Genomic DNA, 20,798 nt, shown 5'->3' on the forward strand with positions numbered 1-20,798 from the left:
GATATTTTGGGATTAAATATAATAAATGAAATAGGTGCATGTTTAAAAGAAACCTTTTAAATATAATTTTCCGTTTGATTTCAAAGATATTTATTGCATACCTAACGGTTATAACAAAAAAGATTTAGTTTCTTAACTCAGTGGCGTCACTAGGGAGGGGCGCGCAGGGGCTCGAGCCTCTTGAAAAATTTGAATATCCCCTGTTTGCCCCCTCAATGATCTCTTTTAGAATTATATTACGTAATATATAGATTTAATGTTATTATTTAAAAATTTATAAGACTTTTTAATACGAGTATATTTTTGATATTATTACAAACTACTATTATTTTAAGATATACATATAATATACTAACTCAAGGTGCTGCCACAATAATACATAAAATCTTAATTGCTTTCATCATAGCACTCTATTTCTTATTTTATAATTACAAAATATTTCATTTCTTAATATGGCATCCTTGCAGTGTAAATAACTTAAGGCTTCAATATATTTACATAATTTCTTCTAAAGATTTTTAGTGTTTTGTTTTATCAATTTATCTAACAAAATTCTGATGCTAACATCGTGAGTGTCATGACTATGACTGCAAATTAACCAGCATCTATTATTTGTGCGGCAATGTAAGTTAAGATTATTACTACAGCTGCTGAGAGCATATGATTGCATATTTTAGATGAGCAATAATGGTTAACTTTATAGTCGTTTATATATTATTATAAATGGAAGATAATCTTTTAGAAATTTATTATCTCACAATAATTATCTCTATTACTTATCTAGCTTTCATCATATCATGTAAGAGGAAGCTCTAACCACCATATAGTTTTATGATTTGGATTGGTCGTTTATAATCTTTTCTTCAACAATTGTTGATTTGGTTGCCTATAAATTTTTCCTTATTAGTCTATTCTATTAAACATTGTCTAAAATGGTAACAGAGAGTTATATTAATTTCATGACAGTTTTTCAATATAAGTTGCTAAGAATTGTATAAAATTATGTGGTTTCTAAAAACCATTATCAATTGAGGCATATGTATGAATTGATAAATCTTTTTTATCACTTTTAGACGCAAAATTTTTTTATATCAGCTTACGAAAATATTATATACTGTTATAATTAGATTTTGTATTAAAAAATATTATTTTTAGAAATGTCTTGTATGGTTTTAATTATTTATATGCTATTTTATTTTTGAATAATATAATAAATGACAACATTATTTATCCAAAATTATAGATGGAAAAAGACGTAGATGCAGATATTGCACTTAAGATATTTAATCGTATAAAATATTTTCGATGGTTGATATAAAAAATTTTTGCGTCTAAAGAATTACAACAAGTGATAAAAAAGATTAATTAATTCATGTCTCAATTGATAGGGTTTTTAAAAACCACATAAGGCTATATAATTCCTAGCAACTTTCAATGACAAAAGGTCATGAAACTAATATACTCTCTGTTACCATTTTAGACAATGTTTTATAGAATGGACTAATAAGAAAAAATTTATAGGCCTTATCAAATTAACAATTCTTGAAGAAGAGAATATAAACGACCAATCCAAATCATAAAACTATATGGTAGTTAGAGTTTCCTATTAGATGACATAATGGAAGCTAGATAAGTAATCGAGGAAATTATTGTGAGATGATAAATTTCTAAAAGATTATCTTCCATTTTTGATTATATATAAACGACTACACATTTGACCATTATTGCATATAAAATATGCAATCATATGCTCTCAGCAGCTATAGTAATAATATTAAATTACACAGCCACGTAAATAATAGATGCTGGTTAATTTACAGTCATAGCCATGACACTCACGATGGTAACCCATATCAGAATTTATTATGTTAGATAAATGGATGAAACAAAAACACTAAAAATCTTTAGAAGAAATCATGCAAATATATTGAAGCCTTGAGTTATTTACACTGCAAGGGTGACATATTAAAAATGAAACATTTTGTAACTATAAAATAAGAACCAGAGTGATATCATGAAAGCAATTAAAATTTTAAATATTATTGTTGCACCATCTCTAGTTGGTATATTATATCTTAAAATCATAGTAGTTTGTAATAATATCTAAAATATATTCGTGTTAAAAATTTAACTCCTGTTTTTCAAAGATGAAAAAAAATAGCTTTCCTAAAAACTTGTAAAAAAATAGAAATAAAGATATCTAATTTATTACATCCATTGTGGGATGAATAATAAGATGTTTAATTATAATAATATTTTAAATAAATAAATGGCGTTAAATTGTTGAATGCCATTTATTACTTATATTTATTATCAAAAGCATTGATTAGTAAATTTTAAAAATATTAACTGTAATATATTATATAACTTTCAAATATGTCTGCAAAAGTGGCATTTTACCTAATATTATATTTATATAATAGAGTATTATAAACTATATGTTATAAATAAATCTCTTATACTTATTTGGATTTCGACTTTGAAAATAATTTTAGAAAGTATAATTAAATTTAAAAATCAATAATATAGTTGATGAGGTAAACTCGGCTAATTACAATTAAATTTTTAATTTTCAATTAATAAATGATTATATTAATTTAATTAGGGTTATATAATAATTTAAATAATAAAAGTCAATTAAGATTCAACTGTTCATGCTAAATTAATATTTAGTGAGTGATATTGATATATATTTAACAAGAATTTGATCGCAAGCTGACATAGGAAAAATATAATTTATATGTATTAATCTAATCTAATAATTAAAATAGTATAAAAAAAAATTTTTTGCTTCAGGGGGCTATTCAAATTTTTTTAGGGGGCTTGAGCCCTGCGCCTCCTTCCCTAGCAACGCCACTGCTCAAGATATATGTGCTAAACATGTTAAATCGCACTTCATATTAGATGTTTCAAGGATTTTCATAATATATAAACATTTTTTCGTTTTTATTATAAATTACAAAAATGAATAAAGTTTTCTATTGTTTTTTGATCTTATAGTATTATACATAATTTTTATCTTTTCTCAGACATAAAGTAAAGCATAAATATAAGGTTGAATTAAGCATATATAAAAAATGATTGAAAGTTAAGAAGAAGTCGCTGGTTAAGATATCTTGATATTTATAAGTTAAAATTTTGGATACATAAATAAGTAATATTTTATATAATTTAATATTTTATATATATTAATAGTTTACATAGTTGAAAGAATTTTAAATATATAAATTTATAAAAGTAAAGTTAATTTTGAATTGTGAAAATATAAAGAAAAATTGATCCCATTTAAAATGAAAGAAGAAGGAGAAATTCAATAAAGTGTGTTGTTTAAAAAAAAGTTTTATAAAATGTTATTATATAATAAAGAGTTAAAAGTGAAAAAATAAGATGTCTTATTGAGGAAATTTAAAAACAAGGGTTTAAAAGGGTTTATTTTTATAGGTTTATTTATAGGTGGTAATATATTAATGGAGGAATCATAATATTACTGTGTTAAAAGTATACATTTGGAACCATTAAATGTTATGTAAAAGTATACTTTTAGAAAAAATTTTGGGCCCATTATATATTACTGTGATAAAAGCAGCGTCTACATGAGCTGGAGGGGTAGGAACAGTTTGCATCCTTTTTTTTGAGGAGGGTAGGGGATAGGCGGCTTTAATGGGGGTAGGATAAATTTTTTGAGGTTATCTATTAAATTTGAGATGAAATAGGACAAATTTATTGCTGTAAAAATTAATACTTTTATTATAGAATTATTATAATACAATTCATCGACCAAATCTATATATTGCAAACAATCATACACATTGTTTTCCAAATTCTGCTATCCTTTTAAATGTAATTTAAAAGGTTTAGATATTTCAGCAAGCTCATAATGCTATAATAATGAATTCATTGTAAATAATGGAGGTTTTAATTGAATTTATTATCTAAAAAATAAATCCTTTAAATTTACAAAATAAATCCTTTATATTTACAAAATAAATCCTTTATTTACAAAATAAATCCTTTATATTTACAAAATAAATCCTTTATTTACAAAATAAATCCTTTATTTACAAAATAAATCCTTTATTTACAAAATAAATCCTTTATTTACAAAATAAATCCTTTATTTACAAAATAAATCCTTTATTTACAAAATAAATCCTTTATTTACAAAATAAATCCTTTATTTACAAAATAAATCCTTTATTTACAAAATAAATCCTTTATTTACAAAATAAATCCTTTATTTACAAAATAAATCCTTTATTTACAAAATAAATCCTTTATTTACAAAATAAATCCTTTATTTACAAAATAAATCCTTTATTTACAAAATAAATCCTTTATTTACAAAATAAATCCTTTATATTTACAAAATAAATCCTTGATATTTACAAAATATTGATAGTTGGTAGTAGAGATAGATTAATTTAAGTTATCCTTTATAAATTCTCTGAAAAAATTTCCTTATAATTAAAAAAGTGGAAATAATAATGGAAAAACATCGCCGCCGAAGGTGGCAAGAATTTTTTAGGGGGGTAGGCAAAGTTTTTGAAGGGGGTTTGCATCCAGTGAAAATTCTGTCATGTAGACGCTGGATAATAGTTTACTTTTTGAAAATTTTTTTTGGGAACCATTGGATATGTTGGGGAAATTATAATTTCTATACCATGGGATATGGTGGGGCTAATAATAATTTCTGTATTATGTGTTTTGATTGAAACAACTTTTAAACCCAGATAATAAGTCTTATTTGTAAGCCTTAAGACTCATTGAATGGAGTATAGGTATCCGTCTTAGGTAATTAAGACCTCACGTTGTGCAGGATAGAAAAGATTGCTTAATATTTAAATTTCGGGGTCATAATTAGCTAAATAAATTTTTTAGAAATATAATGTGAAGAAAAAAAGGATTATGATAATATATTTTTTTTAAAAAAAAAAGATAAAATTAAAATTATCTGTATGGAAAACATTTTGCTAATGTTTAAGAAAAAATGAATGAAAAATGGATATGAAACATTTTGCTAATGTTTAAAAAATATGAAATTAAATATAAAGTATGCAAAGTTAGATGTTAAACGTGAGCAAAAGATGGATTGTAAGTGGTCGTAAATAGTTCAAGTTTTTAAAAAGAGGAATAATATTAAAGGTTTGTATATAGAAACATGTAATATTATATATATGTAAAAGGTAAAATAATAAAAATATTTTTGATTTTATATGTATAATAAATGTAAATGTGGATTTATATATATAAAGGATAATAATGGAGGGAGCCATTAGTTAATATTAGAATATTTTTTATTTTTAAAATTTTGGAGATTATATAAATGAAGCCTTTTGATCAGAGTTGTACATTTGCTCAAAATAAAAAGATCTTTGAAGATCGTAAAATTTGAAGATCTTTTATTTATAAAAAAATTTGAGCAACGATCTTAAAAGATATAGATCTTTGAAGATCGTAAAATTTAAAGATCTTTTATTTTTTAAAAATTTTGTGTAACGATTTTGAAGCTGCGATCAACTATCTTCAAAGATCTTCATGATATTTATTTTTTTACCCCTTTATTAAACAGATGTTTTTCAATTTTATTAATATAATATTTCTTTTATGTTTTATACCTCTCCTCCTGCCTTGATGAAAATTGAAAAACATCTGGGCTTTTAATAAAGGGGTAAAAAAATAAATATCATGAAGATCTTTGAAGATCGTTACACAAAATTTTTAAAAAATAAAAGATCTTCAAATTTTACGATCTTCAAAGATCTAGATCTTTTAAGATCGTTGCTCAAATTTTTTTATAAATAAAAGATTTTACGATCTTCAAAGATCTTGCTCAAATTTTTGAGCTAGATCTCGCTCAAAAATCTTCAAAGAAGATCTTTTGTACAACTCTGCTTTTGATATCAGTAGACTGAAGGAAAGGGGGAAAAGTAGCAGTCCGTCGTATAATAAAAGGTCTCATATGTATATTAGGAACAGAAATTTTGTGTTTAATATATTAAATTTAGAATTACCATTGATAGGGAAGAAGTGTATCTGGGAAAATGTTAAAAGGAAAGAATAAAGAATATATTTTAAATATAATTTAAAAAAAACATTTGACTGACTTACTCTTTGTAATATTCGGTCCAATCAACTATAATGATTTAGCCCGATCAACAACAATGTTGCTGGATTAATGATACCAAGCCTAAGATAGAATGATTATAACTAATCAATGATGTTACGGATCAATCAAGCTATGATCCACTAACCATTAAGATTTAATGACAATCAACAGTAAAATATCTATCAAGCTATGGTCCACCAACCGTTAAGATTTAATGACAATCAACAGTACAATATCAATCAAGCTATGATTATAATGCCGTTAATGATAACAACAGCTCAATGACAATTAATATATGGTCAAGAAAAAAATATAGATTCAGAAAATTTTTTTTTAAAACTAAATAATAATAATAATTTTTATATTTTTTTAGATCATTTATTTGAATTTGTAAACATTTACTTTGATTATATATATACGATAAATTGTATTTCTTTACCCCAATTTGATTTCTCAAGGGTGGTGTTGTATCTATCGATTTATTTGACATTTATGGACGTTTTTCAATATATTTTTAGAAAAGAATATGTTTTGATTTTTCCTTTCTTTATTGATATTTTGGAAAAAATATGATTGACTAAGTAAGAATCATTATAAATAATCTTTTTACAGAGATAAAACTTCCTTAAATAGGTCCATCTTATAGATGTCATTAAGATTTACATAGAAAAATTATTATGTGCCTGCCCATATGTTATTATATTGCTATAGTGTAAAAATTAGAAATATAATATTAATATCAAACATTTGTAAGAGTTAAGTTATTGGATATAATTAATATAAAAATATATCTGATTTAGGTTATAATTTATTTTTTGATATATACAAACTATTAAAAATTTTGAATAATTTTTTATATGTTTGCCAAATAAAATAAATGAAATAAAGTGATTAGATTTCGGTATATTTAATAATTTATATATTTACGTCATTTCTTCCCTATTCCTGAAAAAATGTTAATCTTATTTCCCATTACTAGGAAAGTTAATAGAGAATATATAATAATAATATTTATTTTATAAATTTTTTTATTTTTTATAAAATATATTTAGAGAGGATGCATAATGCTTTCTCTTTTCGTCAATTAATTAGGTGAAGTAAGGAGAAATTTTGTGACTTATTTTTATTATACATCTGATTCAATATTTATGGTTGATTTTTTGATTTTTTTTTATATCTTTGAGATAAGATATATTTTAGATATTTCTTGGGTTCGGTTTTTCCGGTATGATTAGTGGATTATCTTGGATATAATGATCTAGTATTATTGATAAGTGATTGTACTGTATTTGTATTTGTACTTGTATTTTAATTTTATTTATTCATATGTTTATTTCTAGTCTCTCTCAATGAATTAAGAATTAACAAGATTACATTAATAGTGTAATGTGGAAAATGATAATCAATTTAGATGAAATGGAAACTACTATATATTCTTATTTCATTCTATATTATCGATGTGGTATTTTTTTGGATTCAAAATAGATAAGATTACTAAATTATCACCTTTTATAATTATATTTTAATACCCACTTTATTCTACCTTCTTCCAAATTTCTAATTAACTATTAAAAAATTACATATTTTTCTATTCATCCTTCAATTAAAAATATCATCTTATTTCTTATTATACATATTCTTAGATTTTCCACATAATAAACTAACTACATATTAATATTCTTTTAATACATTTAATAAAAATTAATACTTATAATCACTTGCATTTATAATTTTTTTAACCACTATTTCTTACTTTTTATATTTTTTTATTCAATTAATGTTGCTTATTCATAATAATATTTTTATTTTTTTTTTATTTAAACTCCATACTTATTTTTACCACCAATTCTTTTAGAAATTATTCCAATTTCTAAAAAATTTTCTATTTTGGAACACTACTTTATATATTTTTTATCCTTTTTATTTACTTTTTACATAAATTTACTTTTCTCAAAACACGTTTTTACATTATCAAATCCATTTTGTTTATTTATTAGTTGTATTACTAAACTTTAATGTATTTTCTTTTATCCACTACTTTTAATTAATTCTTATATTTTAATTTCTCTATCTTATTATTCATTTATTTGAATCATTGAGGCTTACAATAAATAATTTAAATTTAAAATCAACCACCACCTTACCCTTAAAGTAATTAAATTATATTGTAGTTCTTGGATATAGGCTTTTGTTATGTCCAACTCTTCTGTTATAAGCCTATAGACGTTTAAACAACAATTCTTGGACTGTTGTGCTTAAAAGTACGTGCGGCTTGTCCATAAACGAGTGAGGGCTTATAATATCGAATGTATTTTAAAAGGATAAAAATTTACATGAAAATATTGTTATAATATAATTTTATTGGTCGAAATAATAATATAAGGAATAATGCTATATATTTGATGAAAATAAATAATATTTATGATGTTAAGTTGATAAAATTAAATTTTCTAATAATTTCAAAATTATTATGTATATGTGGTAATAGTTTCGATGTAAGTTGTTCTAGAGCTTCCGTAATCATTCGAATAGAATAACATTAATATTTGGAGGAGTAATCGTAGTTGTGGGAGCGGAAGTAGTAGTTTGGCTTTCTGTCGTTCTTTGGCTCTCAGTAGTTCTCTGGCTTTCGGTAGTTCGTTGACTTTGGGTAGTTCTTTGGCTTAGAGTAGTTCTTTGGCTTACAGTAGTTCTTTGGCTTTCAGTAGTTCTTTGACTTTCAGTAGTTCGTTGACTTTGGGTGGTTCTCTGGCTTTCGGTAGTTCTTTGGCTTTCAGTAGTTCGTTGACTTTGGGTAGTTCTCTGGCTTTCAGTAGTTCTCTGACTTTCAGTAGTTCGTTGGCTTTGGGTAGTTCTCTGGCTTTCAGTCGTTCTTTGGCTTTCAGTAGTTCTCTGGCTTTCAGTTGTTCTTTGACTTTCAGTAGTTCGTTGGCTTACTGTAGTTCTCTGGCTTTCAGTAGTTCGTTGGCTTTCAGTTGTTCGTTGACTTTGGGTAGTTCTCTGGCTTTCAGTTGTTCTTTGGCTTTCAGTAGTTCGTTGGCTTACCGTGGTTCTTTGACTTTCAGTAGTTCGCTGGCTTACTGTAGTTCTTTGGCTTTCAGTAGTTCTTTGGCTTTCAGTAGTTCTTTGGCTTTCAGTAGTTCTTTGGCTTTCAGTAGTTCTTTGGCTTTCAGTAGTTCTTTGGCTTTCAGTTGTTCGTTGGCTTTGGGTAGTTCTTTGGCTTTCAGTAGTTCGTTGGCTTTCAGTAGTTCGTTGGCTCTCAGTAGTTCTTTGACTTTGGGTGGTTCTCTGGCTTTCGGTAGTTCTTTGGCTTTCAGTAGTTCGTTGACTTTGGGTAGTTCTCTGGCTTTCAGTAGTTCTCTGACTTTCAGTAGTTCGTTGGCTTTGGGTAGTTCTCTGGCTTTCAGTCGTTCTTTGGCTTTCAGTAGTTCTCTGGCTTTCAGTTGTTCTTTGACTTTCAGTAGTTCGTTGGCTTACTGTAGTTCTCTGGCTTTCAGTAGTTCGTTGGCTTTCAGTTGTTCGTTGACTTTGGGTAGTTCTCTGGCTTTCAGTTGTTCTTTGGCTTTCAGTAGTTCGTTGGCTTACCGTGGTTCTTTGACTTTCAGTAGTTCGCTGGCTTACTGTAGTTCTTTGGCTTTCAGTAGTTCTTTGGCTTTCAGTAGTTCTTTGGCTTTCAGTAGTTCTTTGGCTTTCAGTAGTTCTTTGGCTTTCAGTTGTTCGTTGGCTTTGGGTAGTTCTTTGGCTTTCAGTAGTTCGTTGGCTTTCAGTAGTTCGTTGGCTCTCAGTAGTTCTTTGACTTTGGGTAGTTCTCTGGCTTTCAGTTGTTCTTTGGCTTTCAGTAGTTCTTTGACTTTGGGTAGTTCTCTGGCTTTCAGTAGTTCTTTGACTTTGGGTAGTTCTTTGACTTTGGGTAGTTCTCTGGCTTTCAGTAGTTCTTTGGCTTTCAGTTGTTCGTTGGCTTTGGGTAGTTCTTTGGCTTTCAGTAGTTCGTTGGCTTTCAGTAGTTCGTTGGCTCTCAGTAGTTCTTTGACTTTGGGTAGTTCTCTGACTTTCAGTTGTTCTTTGGCTTTCAGTAGTTCTTTGACTTTGGGTAGTTCTCTGGCTTTCAGTTGTTCTTTGGCTTTCAGTAGTTCTTTGACTTTGGGTAGTTCTCTGGCTTTCAGTAGTTCTTTGACTTTGGGTAGTTCTCTGGCTTTCAGTCGTTCTTTGGCTTTCAGTAGTTCGTTGACTCTGAGTAGTTCTCTGGCTTTCAGTTGTTCTTTGGCTTTCAGTAGTTCGTTGGCTTACCGTAGTTCTCTGGCTTTCAGTTGTTCGTTGACTTTGGGTAGTTCTTTGGCTTTCAGTTGTTCTTTGGCTTTCAGTAGTTCGTTGGCTTACTGTGGTTCTTTGGCTTTCAGTAGTTCGCTGGCTTACTGTAGTTCTTTGGCTTTCAGTCGTTCTTTGGCTTTCAGTCGTTCTTTGGCTTTCAGTCGTTCTTTGGCTTTCAGTAGTTCGTTGGCTTACTGTAGTTCGTTGGCTCTCAGTGGTTCGTTGACTTTGGGTAGTTCTCTGGCTTTCAGTAGTTCTTTGACTTGGTGTAGTTCTCTGGTTTTCAGTAGTTCTTTGCCTTGTTGTATGACCTACTATGGTTTTTTGTCTTCTAGTTTTTCTTCCTCTACTTGTTTTGTAAGTTCTTGTTGTTATAGGGGTTCTACTTGTTTTGGCGCTTCTAGTTGTTATAAATGTTCTAGTTGTTTTAAGTGTTTTAGTCGTTTTGGGAGTTATAGTTGATTTAGGGGTTCTAGTCGTTTTCGGTGTTCTGGTAGTTTTGGGCGTTTCAGGTGTTCTTGTACTTCTTGGGTTCCTATTATGAGTTTTACTGTCACAAATAGATTGTATTCCTCTATTAATATAATTTATTTCTCCTTCAGAAACTTCAGCAGGATTTCCAACTATAGTCTAAATGTTAATTTAATAAATTTAATATCTATATTGTTTTTATTTCACATTAAATTTTTATTAATATATTAAATTATTTCTAATAATATTTGTTTAATATTTTAATAATCATATTAAATCACTTCAAGAAATTATCATAATTATTTTTTATAATATCCGAACTTTTATATTCCCATGTGATTTGTTTTCAAATATTATTAATATTTTAAATTAATTTGTTTAGCTGGGTGTAATATATTAGTTAAAAAAGCAGACTTTCCGCTGTAGTTTTAACTCTAAAAAAATCTTTTATTAAATCCTATGCCTTTAAAATGGTTGCAGAATCACGTAGCAAAGAGTCTTACAATGTAATAAAATTTCTTTAGTACGAAATAATATTAAATTAACTTCCCTTTATAACAATCTTCCTCCCCCCTTCCCGTAATTATCTACAACAATTGAATTTTTTTTAGATTGTGGTAATTAATTATAATTAAAACATTGCCATTCATAAATCCATTTAATCCGTTTCATTGGAAACCTCCTTTCGTACGAGCTAACCTAACTTTTTTTAAAAATCCTTTTTAAGTAGTTTATATTTTTTGTATATATTAACCCTTTTTACATTTTAATTTTATGTTCTTATATTTTAACATATGGCTATTTTGTATATTTTATATTTCTCTTTAACATAAAAATTGGATTATTGACTAGTTAGATTTATCATCTTCTGAACGCAAGATCATATTAGAAGATCAGAAGTTATCTTCAGAAGAACTCATTAGGTTTCCGTTCCTGTCAAAAATATGAATAAATTTTTTCAATTATTACCTATTGTTCATAAAATTTTATTAAATAAGAAAAAGAATTTAAAAATGTAATTAGGATGTTTAATAAATTATAACTGATTATTTTCTAAAGTTACCCTTTTAAAGTGAAATTAATTACTGTTTCTAATTACAAAAAAGAAGTTGTAAATATGGAATTAATTACATGTGTAATTAATTAATGCTCAACTTTGGTAGTCTTTAATATATACTTATAAATATAATTAATGAATCTTATATGCAGACATTCTGGATTTGTATTTATATGTTGGATAGATTTAAAAAGTATTGGTAACAACTATACTATTTACTAATCTTGCCACACGGCTCTCTTTCTTGACCTCATCCCACCCAACATACAATTTACTATACTAATTATTTTTTTTTATTATACAGTTTTTTATATAGATTTTAATTTACAAATAGTTTACATGATATTTTTAATATATATTTTAAAATTACTTATATATGTTTTACTTTTAACGTTCAAAGTATTATTTTAAAATTGTGATATAGTTTTATATAAATCTAAATAAATTTATATTTAAAAAAAAATACAATAATTATTATTCCTTTATTAATTTACCGATTAATAAAATAAAAGTTAAATTAAATTAAAACGTATTGGGGTTATTTATATATTATTATTTTTACTTAAGCTATAATTAGATAGAATATATTGATTGAATATAAGTTTTTATTTGTATTCACATATTGATCTATTTAACATAAATATTTAAGATCGTATAATTTAATTTTTAAACATAAATATTAATACTAAATAATTAACCTCAAAGGCTATATTAAGAATCGCCGACTTCGCTAAATTTTTAACATAAAATCTAAATCTTCTATAGATTCCGATGTCGGGTAATTCTCTTCGTACAACAACTGTTAGTCCGTTCCTATTATATTCTACCGTCAAATTGCTGGTAGAAACAATAATAGTAGTTGTTGGAATTTTTACACCTTTATTAACAATATGAATAAAGTTATAAAATATGTATTTACCTATCACATATAAGGGTGGTAGATGAAAAAGCATTTCAAAACTGCATTCAGATTTCTTAGTAGGCTTTCTCACGGAAAAAAATTCTACGTCCGTAGGAATCCCTTAATATATAAAAAATAATTATTTAATATTATATAATGATATATTATTAAATCATGTAGGGCTAACATTCAAGTGATTTCTTATTTCTACTGATCATCATTTTCAGATTTTTATTAGATCTCCTAAAATTTGATAATAAGAATTTCGGATCAGATGAGAAGGCAATTTTTTAAAAATATTTTTTATATAATGTTAATCAAATAATGTAAAATATTTTATTTAATTCAATTTTACTGTGCTTGAATATTGCAGGTATGGATTGAGCTATTTCTTCATTTAAATATATATTATCTCTTCCGCCGGACAATAAACAGTCTTGTAAAAGTTTACGACCAACAATGGGAACACCTATTATTTAGAAAGTGTAATATAACTTTGTTGTACATAAAGTATAATAAAATGCTCTAATATTTAGTTAATGATCCCAGAAAAGCTCCAGTACAATATAGATATTTTATTATCTAAACTAATTTCTATTTCTTGCAAACTCAATAAGTTACAATAATAAAATTACAAATTTTTAAGTATAATAATTATAATCTTATTTTGTTTACACTTATAAAACTCAATTTTATGAGTCTAATATTAGGAAAAATAAATTGATTATGTAAAGTTTATTTTATTTTACATCTCCGTTAATCATTTTTAATAAAAAGATATTACTTTAATTTTTATGAATATATCAATGAAATATTTATTTTTCTTACCATAGATGAAACCCAGTCCATAGTTAGTCGCAAAGGTCAACAAAATAATAAGGCCCTGAGTTAAAAATTATTATTTGTAGTCCACATCAAATAAATATAAATTGTTACTAGGAAACTTGAGTGCATTATATAATTGAAATTTAACGATCAAATTTTTTTAAAATTTAATCAATATTAATTAGAAGCGCTTTTATACTTTACTTTATATTTAAATTTTCCAACTTTAAAGGGCATATAGAAATTTGATATATTTTCATGTCAACATCTATATCTAATTTTATTAAAAGTTATATTAGGGACTGGGATTTTCCTTACCAATTTGGTATAAGGTTATGTTGAAACGAATTGATGTATGATGTTTTAACTTTAAATTTTGGTAAATATATCAAGGTTAACGTTTTAACATTATTTATTTAAGGTAGAAAACATAATTTTATTTCATTGATGGAAATTTAATATGATTGAAATAAGTTTAAAAAAAATTTAAAAATTATAGACTATTAGAAAATAGCAAATATCGATTTAGGGTGTCAATCCAGAATACCCCAAACCTAGTTCAAATAAAGTTGTCGGAACTCTTATCTAATCTAAACCTACTTTATAGGAACATGCAAGTAAATTTGAATCCCAGTCTGTGTCTCCAGATCTCGGGTCTAAAATTTTACATAATAAATTGAGCTGGGCTCTTGTTTACATTTTATTTTTAAACCAGCCGGAACAAATTCGGGTTTGCAAAAATATAGTAAAAAATTCTAATTTTTTTTTTTTTTACGTGATAAATTTTATAATCAAAATAAGGTATTTTGAATTGTAGTGATAAAAACAAAAACAATTAGTGATTTTTACTAGAGTTTAATAATAAGAGCTTAATATAAAAAAAATTGTGAGTAAACTGGGTGGGGATAAATATTTCAAAGAAAGAAAAATTAAGTTTTTGATAAAATGTATTTTATCTATTTTCAAATTACTCTTGAAAGAATTAAGTTATAGTAAGAATTTAAATTTTATTTTAGAGCTTAATATTAGATTACTATGACATATAAATAAATGTGATATAAATTCGATAAATGCCCAAAACCGGAAATACAAATCAAAATTGGGCATGGCAAAAAAAAAACATTTTTTTCAATTTTTTTTCTGTAGATGTATACCAGAGTGCTTTATATTTTTACAAAATCTTAGACTGGGAAAAAAGTAAGTCTAGGAGTTATGACTCTTTATATGGCTAAAATTGATCCAATTTAACAAAAATATCATCATATTAAAATATAATAGATACTTTTCGTAATAATATTTATCTAAAAATTATATCTAAATGAAAGGCCCTTATTTTACTATTATTTTTAAATATTTGATAGGTAGGAAGGGGGGGGGGGGGGGTTTGGGTGGGATACGTAGTAAACAATCTTATATAACAACAAAATTTACATGTTTAAGTTAAGTCTTCTTAATAGTAACAAATCATGAAAGGATTAATAATGGCCTCATTATTGGTCCAATAGAATCCTTGTGCATGGTCCTGTATCACAAATGCATAATTTACTTAAAAGTTGATTTTGATGAGTTTATAAGGATTGTTGTGAGATTATAAGAATGAGGAATAAATATTTGATTTTTCGATTAAATAATTTAAAAATTAGTTTGCGGATTTTGTCAAGGGTAGTGCGTTTTAATGCTAACAATTATGCAAATGTTATGTAATCTATAGGATTCATCAAATAATAAATATAATTGTACTTCTATTTTTGATTTATGCTAAAATCAAATATTTAAAATGATTTTGCCAAGTAATTTGGAGAAAAATTAACAAAAGTGTACATTATTCACCCCAACCCCCCTCTCTCAATAATATTTTTTTGTAAATAATAAAGTAATGCCTTGCATTTAGACATATTTTTTAAATAAAAATATCACATAAGTATCTATTAAATATAAATATGATGATATTGTTTTTGATCAATTATCTATATAAATGGTCATAACTCCTAGATCTATGTTCACCCCAGTCTAATTTAAAAAAAAACAAATAGGGGAGACCGGTATAAAACGATTGGTATATTTACTTTAAAACTTTGAAACATTAACAAAATAGAACAAATTATACATTTATATGTAGTCAAATACCTCATCTGCAAAATAAAAAATGTGAAGCTCTCTACCTATAATACTTTAGGAGCTGTGAATAATTATGTGAAGTGTGCCATTTTCGCCATCCCCGGGCAACGTTCATTTATTTAAGCTACTAATAAAGAATTCTTCCTCTATCATTATATTTTCTTGAGCTATTTGAAAATAAATGTATTTCATTTTCTCTAAATGTACTATTTTTCTGCTCCTTAAAAACCATATCTTAGCGAGTAAGTAGGTGTTATGAAGTAAAATTTTATTTATTTTTTTCTTAGTTATTATATATACACTACCAATATACAACATTTTTAAAAAATTCTGAGATGGTCGGGTTGAAAATCAACTTTTTTTTAGTTGATTTGATATGGAATTATATATTATATCATTTACGAATCAACTTCATGTTAAACATTATTTTCACAATCTTTTTTGACCATTACTTTTATTTTAGTTTATCAAGAATTATTCGGTGAAATTATTATTTCGTATAAAATAATCAAAATTAATAAAACCGAAAAATATACATTTTTATTTATACCTTTTTAATTAAGCATATATTTGGCATAATATTTGTGCATATTCTATTCCTTTTTCTTCTTTATTCCAAAGTTAAAGTGTGGATGATCTTTGTAACTTTATGAGTTGGAAAGAAGGCGGTGTTTAAAATATTGCGTTATTTTAGTATTTTGATATCTATCAGTAACGGATATATGACATTTATATATTATAGTTTTTTCGCCATATATATTTCTTATCATTTTTGGTATCAAAAAATTGATTACATTTCCTATACCTTTTTTTTAAACAGAATTTTAGTTTGATTACTAGCAACTAAAAAATATTCATTGTTACGTAAATTAAAAATTATTCACTTGCAAGTTGTGTAAAGTGACTGTCAAGCCCATTGGCTACCATCCACTCTGTGGAAAATTCAGTGATTATAAGAGTGTCCGATATGCCACGGTTATATATTTTTTTATTTATATTGCTAGAACCACTTAGGGTTCAATTCACTCTGAAAATGAGACGACTTAATAATTATACCGTTCAAGGAAGGCAAGGAATTAGCTTAGGATCATATATATTGGCATTTATGGCTCCATCGATTCCTTACCAGATTCAATTCCAAAAATTTTAGATGAAATATTTATATATTTTTTAAACTAATTACATTCTTATACCTTTGATTCAAATAACATTGAGCACTTTTGAATCTTAAACGACAAAATTTTTTTAAAGATGGTAGGACATAGTGTCTCATCTACAAACAGAAAACCCGATCCCTCCTCCATTAATGGTACAATGGCCAACATGACGGAAGAAAATTATTTTTGCAGATACCAAAGATTACTAGACAAGCATCCCCAGACACTGGAAGCTATAATGATGAAACCAAGAACCACCCTTCTCCAATTTTCGCATCGGAAGAAGTATTTAAATCAGTGAGATCTTTTCAGAAGGGCGCGGCTCCTGGATTTGAAGGTATCAAACCTTTATATCTTCAAGATTTAACTACTCCCATCCTCAACAGTCAAACCTCTTTATTGGATAAAATAACTCAATTATGCAACAAGGTCATTAATGGTGAGGTCCCTTGCAAGGGCTCTCTTTTTGGAGCCAAACTTATCGCCCTGAGAAAAAAGAATGGTGATATTAGGCCTATTGCTGTTGGTGCTTTATATAGGAGATTATGTTCAAAGTAAATAGCTAGCAGAATTTCTGCACAAGTATCTAATATACTTTTTCCTTTGCAATATGGGGTTGGTACGAGCTCAGGCTGTGAAGCAGCTGCACATATAACGCGCATTTATGCTCAAAATACTACAACTGCTCAACATCTTGTAAAAATCGATTTTACAAATGCTTACAATAGCATTCATAGACAAGTAATAATCTCAATTTATAAAACATTTCCCAATTTTTACAAACTATATCCTCTCGTCTTATAAGAAACCATCAATTTGGTATTTGGTCATCATATCATAACCTCTTCCGAAGGTATTCAGCAAGGTAATCCCCTAGGCTCCATATTATTTTGCCTTGGTATCCATGATTTGATTACTAAAATAAACAATAACTACACGCTACCCTTACACTTATGGTATATTGATGATGGGTTCATCTCTGGGGAATCTGCAGAGGTGGTAAAGGCTATCAATATTGTTAAAACTTCTACTGACAGCCTTGAACTTGTAATTAATCAAATCAAAACTGAATACTGCGATATTAATATAATTCCGCAAAACGTTTTTGGTTTTAAGCATGTCCCCTTGAAAAATCTATCGCATTTGGAATCTCCCATTGGTGAGGAGTCAGTGAATTCTTCTTTTTAGCGATATGGACGATATCTTTAAAAATTTAAAATGCATTCTTCCTTGTCTTTCGGCTCACAAGGCCTTTAATTCGGAATTTCTTCAACTAAAATTTTTTATGCCCTACGATCGAGCCCATTTTTTATAGAGAGAGCATTTAGCGAGATTCGAAACCAGAATAAAAGTCATCCTTAGCGATTGCTTAAATATTAAATTTACAGACATGGCATCAAGCCACACTTCCTTCCAAACATGGCGGCCTTGGTATAAGATCTCCATTGTCGATCTCAATATGTGCCTTCGTTGCCAGCCACCTTCAGGCACCTATATTAATTGACCAACATCTGTCGGTTCACGATCCTTTTTTGAATACAGCTAAGATAGAATGGGCAAAATCCGTCACAACCTCAACCCTATTTCCGATCTCTGTAAAACAGAAGGATTGGGATTTACTACTTGTGAAAAACTCCGTTGATTACCTTATTTCGAGTCTCTCACCATTAGATAGATCCACATTTATTGAACTTTTTAAAGATCGGGGATATGAATTTTTAGATGTTATTCCATCTACCAATCTCAAACTCGAATTGAACAACCCTGAGCTCAGTGCGTTATGTATCAGGCTCAACATTCCCTTTTCATTACCATATAAATGCAGCAAATGTCATACTGATGATAACAATATGGCGCTGCATCCTCGTAATCCCGTCGGCAAACTTGACACTTGAAAAGCAATCAAATCATATCTCTTGTACTTAGGTCTGCTGGTTTTTCTACCTCAATAGAGCCTTCTGGCTCGATAGTAGGCGTCGATGGGATCACACGTATCCCAAGGTCTCAAGGAAAATTTTTAATAAGGGATTTCTCTTGTCTGGACACTAATTCCCCCCTCTAATTTTAACAAGGACGCTCTGAAGAGAGCTCAAAATTTTAAGATCTACAAGCGCTGATTCCTCAAATTACATATTCATTCCCATCATTTGCTCTACCCTAACTACATATGGTGATTTGGCTAAAAACTTTTTTAAAGACGTTGGCCGCCTTATCAGAAAAAATTCTGAGGAGCCTCGCGAAGGTTTTTACTTAAGGCAGAGGATCGCAATAGACATTTTTAAGGCTAATTATGCTTGTTTTATTAATTCGATCTCTCCTGTTGATTAGATGAAGGAGGTTTTGAATAATTTTTGCTGCTTTCGCTTTTATTTATTTTGTATTTTACATTATTTTATGATCTATGTATCAATATTGTCCTTTTGTTGTTATGATTTTTTTTTCGTAATCGTTTACTAATTATACTAATTATATATTTTTCATTTTACATAACTGCTGTGTGATAACAGATAATTGAAATTATATATTAAGATTTTGTATTCTTATTAATATTATATAATTACTAAATAAAAAATAATTTTTAAAATATTATTTCTTTCTTTTCTGAAAAATGTTTTTACATGGGATATCATGTTGCACGGTATAATAATCGAAATCAGTTTTAACAAATCATCATCTTCACATTTTTTTATAATAATTAATTGATTTCACAGTTTTTAAAATTTAATTTATTCAGTATTTATCTAATATTTCACAGTTAGCTTTAGTTAGATTTTGCCTAATGTAAGTGGGTATAAAATTAGTAATTCTCATCATCTAATATAAACACTTACACATTACCCTTGTTTATGTTGCATAGTCATGAGCTAACCTCAAACGCAGTTCACAAACTTGGTATCAGGCCAGGGCCGGACTGGCTAGCAAGCCCTAGAGGGAAAAAGTTCCATGGGGCCTTGGGATTTCAAAAATTTGAGGGTCTTAGAAAAGAAAATCAAAAGTCTTTTTTAAAAAATTGACATAAAATCTTAATTTTCCATAAATTTTTAAACCTAGATTTAATTTTTTGGTAGAATTATCTGCACATTCAATTTTGGGCTATTTTACTAATTCTTGCTATCTACGATTTTATCATATTTTATAATCACGTATTGGGCACTCTTTATAAAATTTTATTTTTAAAAAAAAATCTATGTTGAAAATGCGTGGAAAAATATATGAATTGCTGGCATGATCCTTTTATTCATATAAATTATTATTTCTATAAAAAAAAATCAGAATTTAATAAAGATTATGAGTCTAGTATTATATATATTTTAAATGATTTTCTTCGGCTGATTATTATGGTGTGTTTAATATACATTTTTTTTTAAACAGTTTTTTAGGAGAAGAAAAAAAGAGAGATAATTTCATAAATTTTTAAATAGGAGATCACAATGAAATAATTACTAAATAAAAGTACATTTAAAATGATATATTAACATCTTTATGTTAATATAAAATATACTATTGAATAACTTATAAGTGGGTATCTCGGTTCATTTGGCATTTAATAAATTCTTATAAATAAAATTGAAAGAGATAAATTTAAAAAAAAATTTATATATAATTCATAAAGTTTTTAATTTACACCATTAGCATTTTAATTTTATCCAATAAATTGCTCAGAAAAAAATTATTTGAGTAAAATTATTATTTAATGCTATTTACTCATTACCTCTCAATTTTTTTTTGCTTAAATTAATCTATAGGTGTTTTTTTAAAAAAAATATTTGAATCTAAACTTTAAAAATATTTCCACAGTTTCAACAATTTCAATACTTAGAGCACTTCAGTTCATACCCTAGGATATAATATACT

At 27.0% G+C, this 20,798-nt stretch overlaps 1 protein-coding gene across 1 annotated transcript; it reads right to left on the reverse strand.

The window, feature by feature from the left end:
• Positions 1–8,626: 8,626 nt before the first annotated feature.
• On the reverse strand, positions 8,627–13,797 carry LOC135928828 (uncharacterized). Its single transcript, XM_065465292.1, has 7 exons — positions 13,788–13,797; positions 13,199–13,312; positions 12,862–12,963; positions 12,641–12,819; positions 10,426–11,044; positions 9,728–10,370; positions 8,627–9,668 (listed from the first exon to the last, which is right to left on the reverse strand). Exons 1-7 carry the CDS (start codon positions 13,795–13,797, stop codon positions 8,627–8,629), a joined length of 2,709 nt encoding a protein of 902 aa, XP_065321364.1.
• Between the last annotated feature and the right edge of the window lie 7,001 nt (positions 13,798–20,798).

Source organism: Gordionus sp. m RMFG-2023, chromosome 4 (genome assembly GCF_954871325.1).
Source record: "Gordionus sp. m RMFG-2023 chromosome 4, tfGorSpeb1-WG-v2, whole genome shotgun sequence".
NCBI classification, from domain to species: Eukaryota; Metazoa; Nematomorpha; class Gordioida; order Chordodea; family Parachordodidae; genus Gordionus; species Gordionus sp. m RMFG-2023.

What these genes read in the sequence shown, in the direction of transcription:
- LOC135928828 (XM_065465292.1), bottom strand. An exon ending in ACCTGCAATATTCAAGCACA is followed by an intron (nt 12,964 to 13,198) that starts GTAAAATTGAAT and finishes TTATATATTAAG; the next exon opens with GGATTCCTACGGACGTAGAA. An exon ending in TTCTTAATATAGCCTTTGAG is followed by an intron (nt 11,045 to 12,640) that starts GTTAATTATTTA and finishes ATTAACATTTAG; the next exon opens with ACTATAGTTGGAAATCCTGC.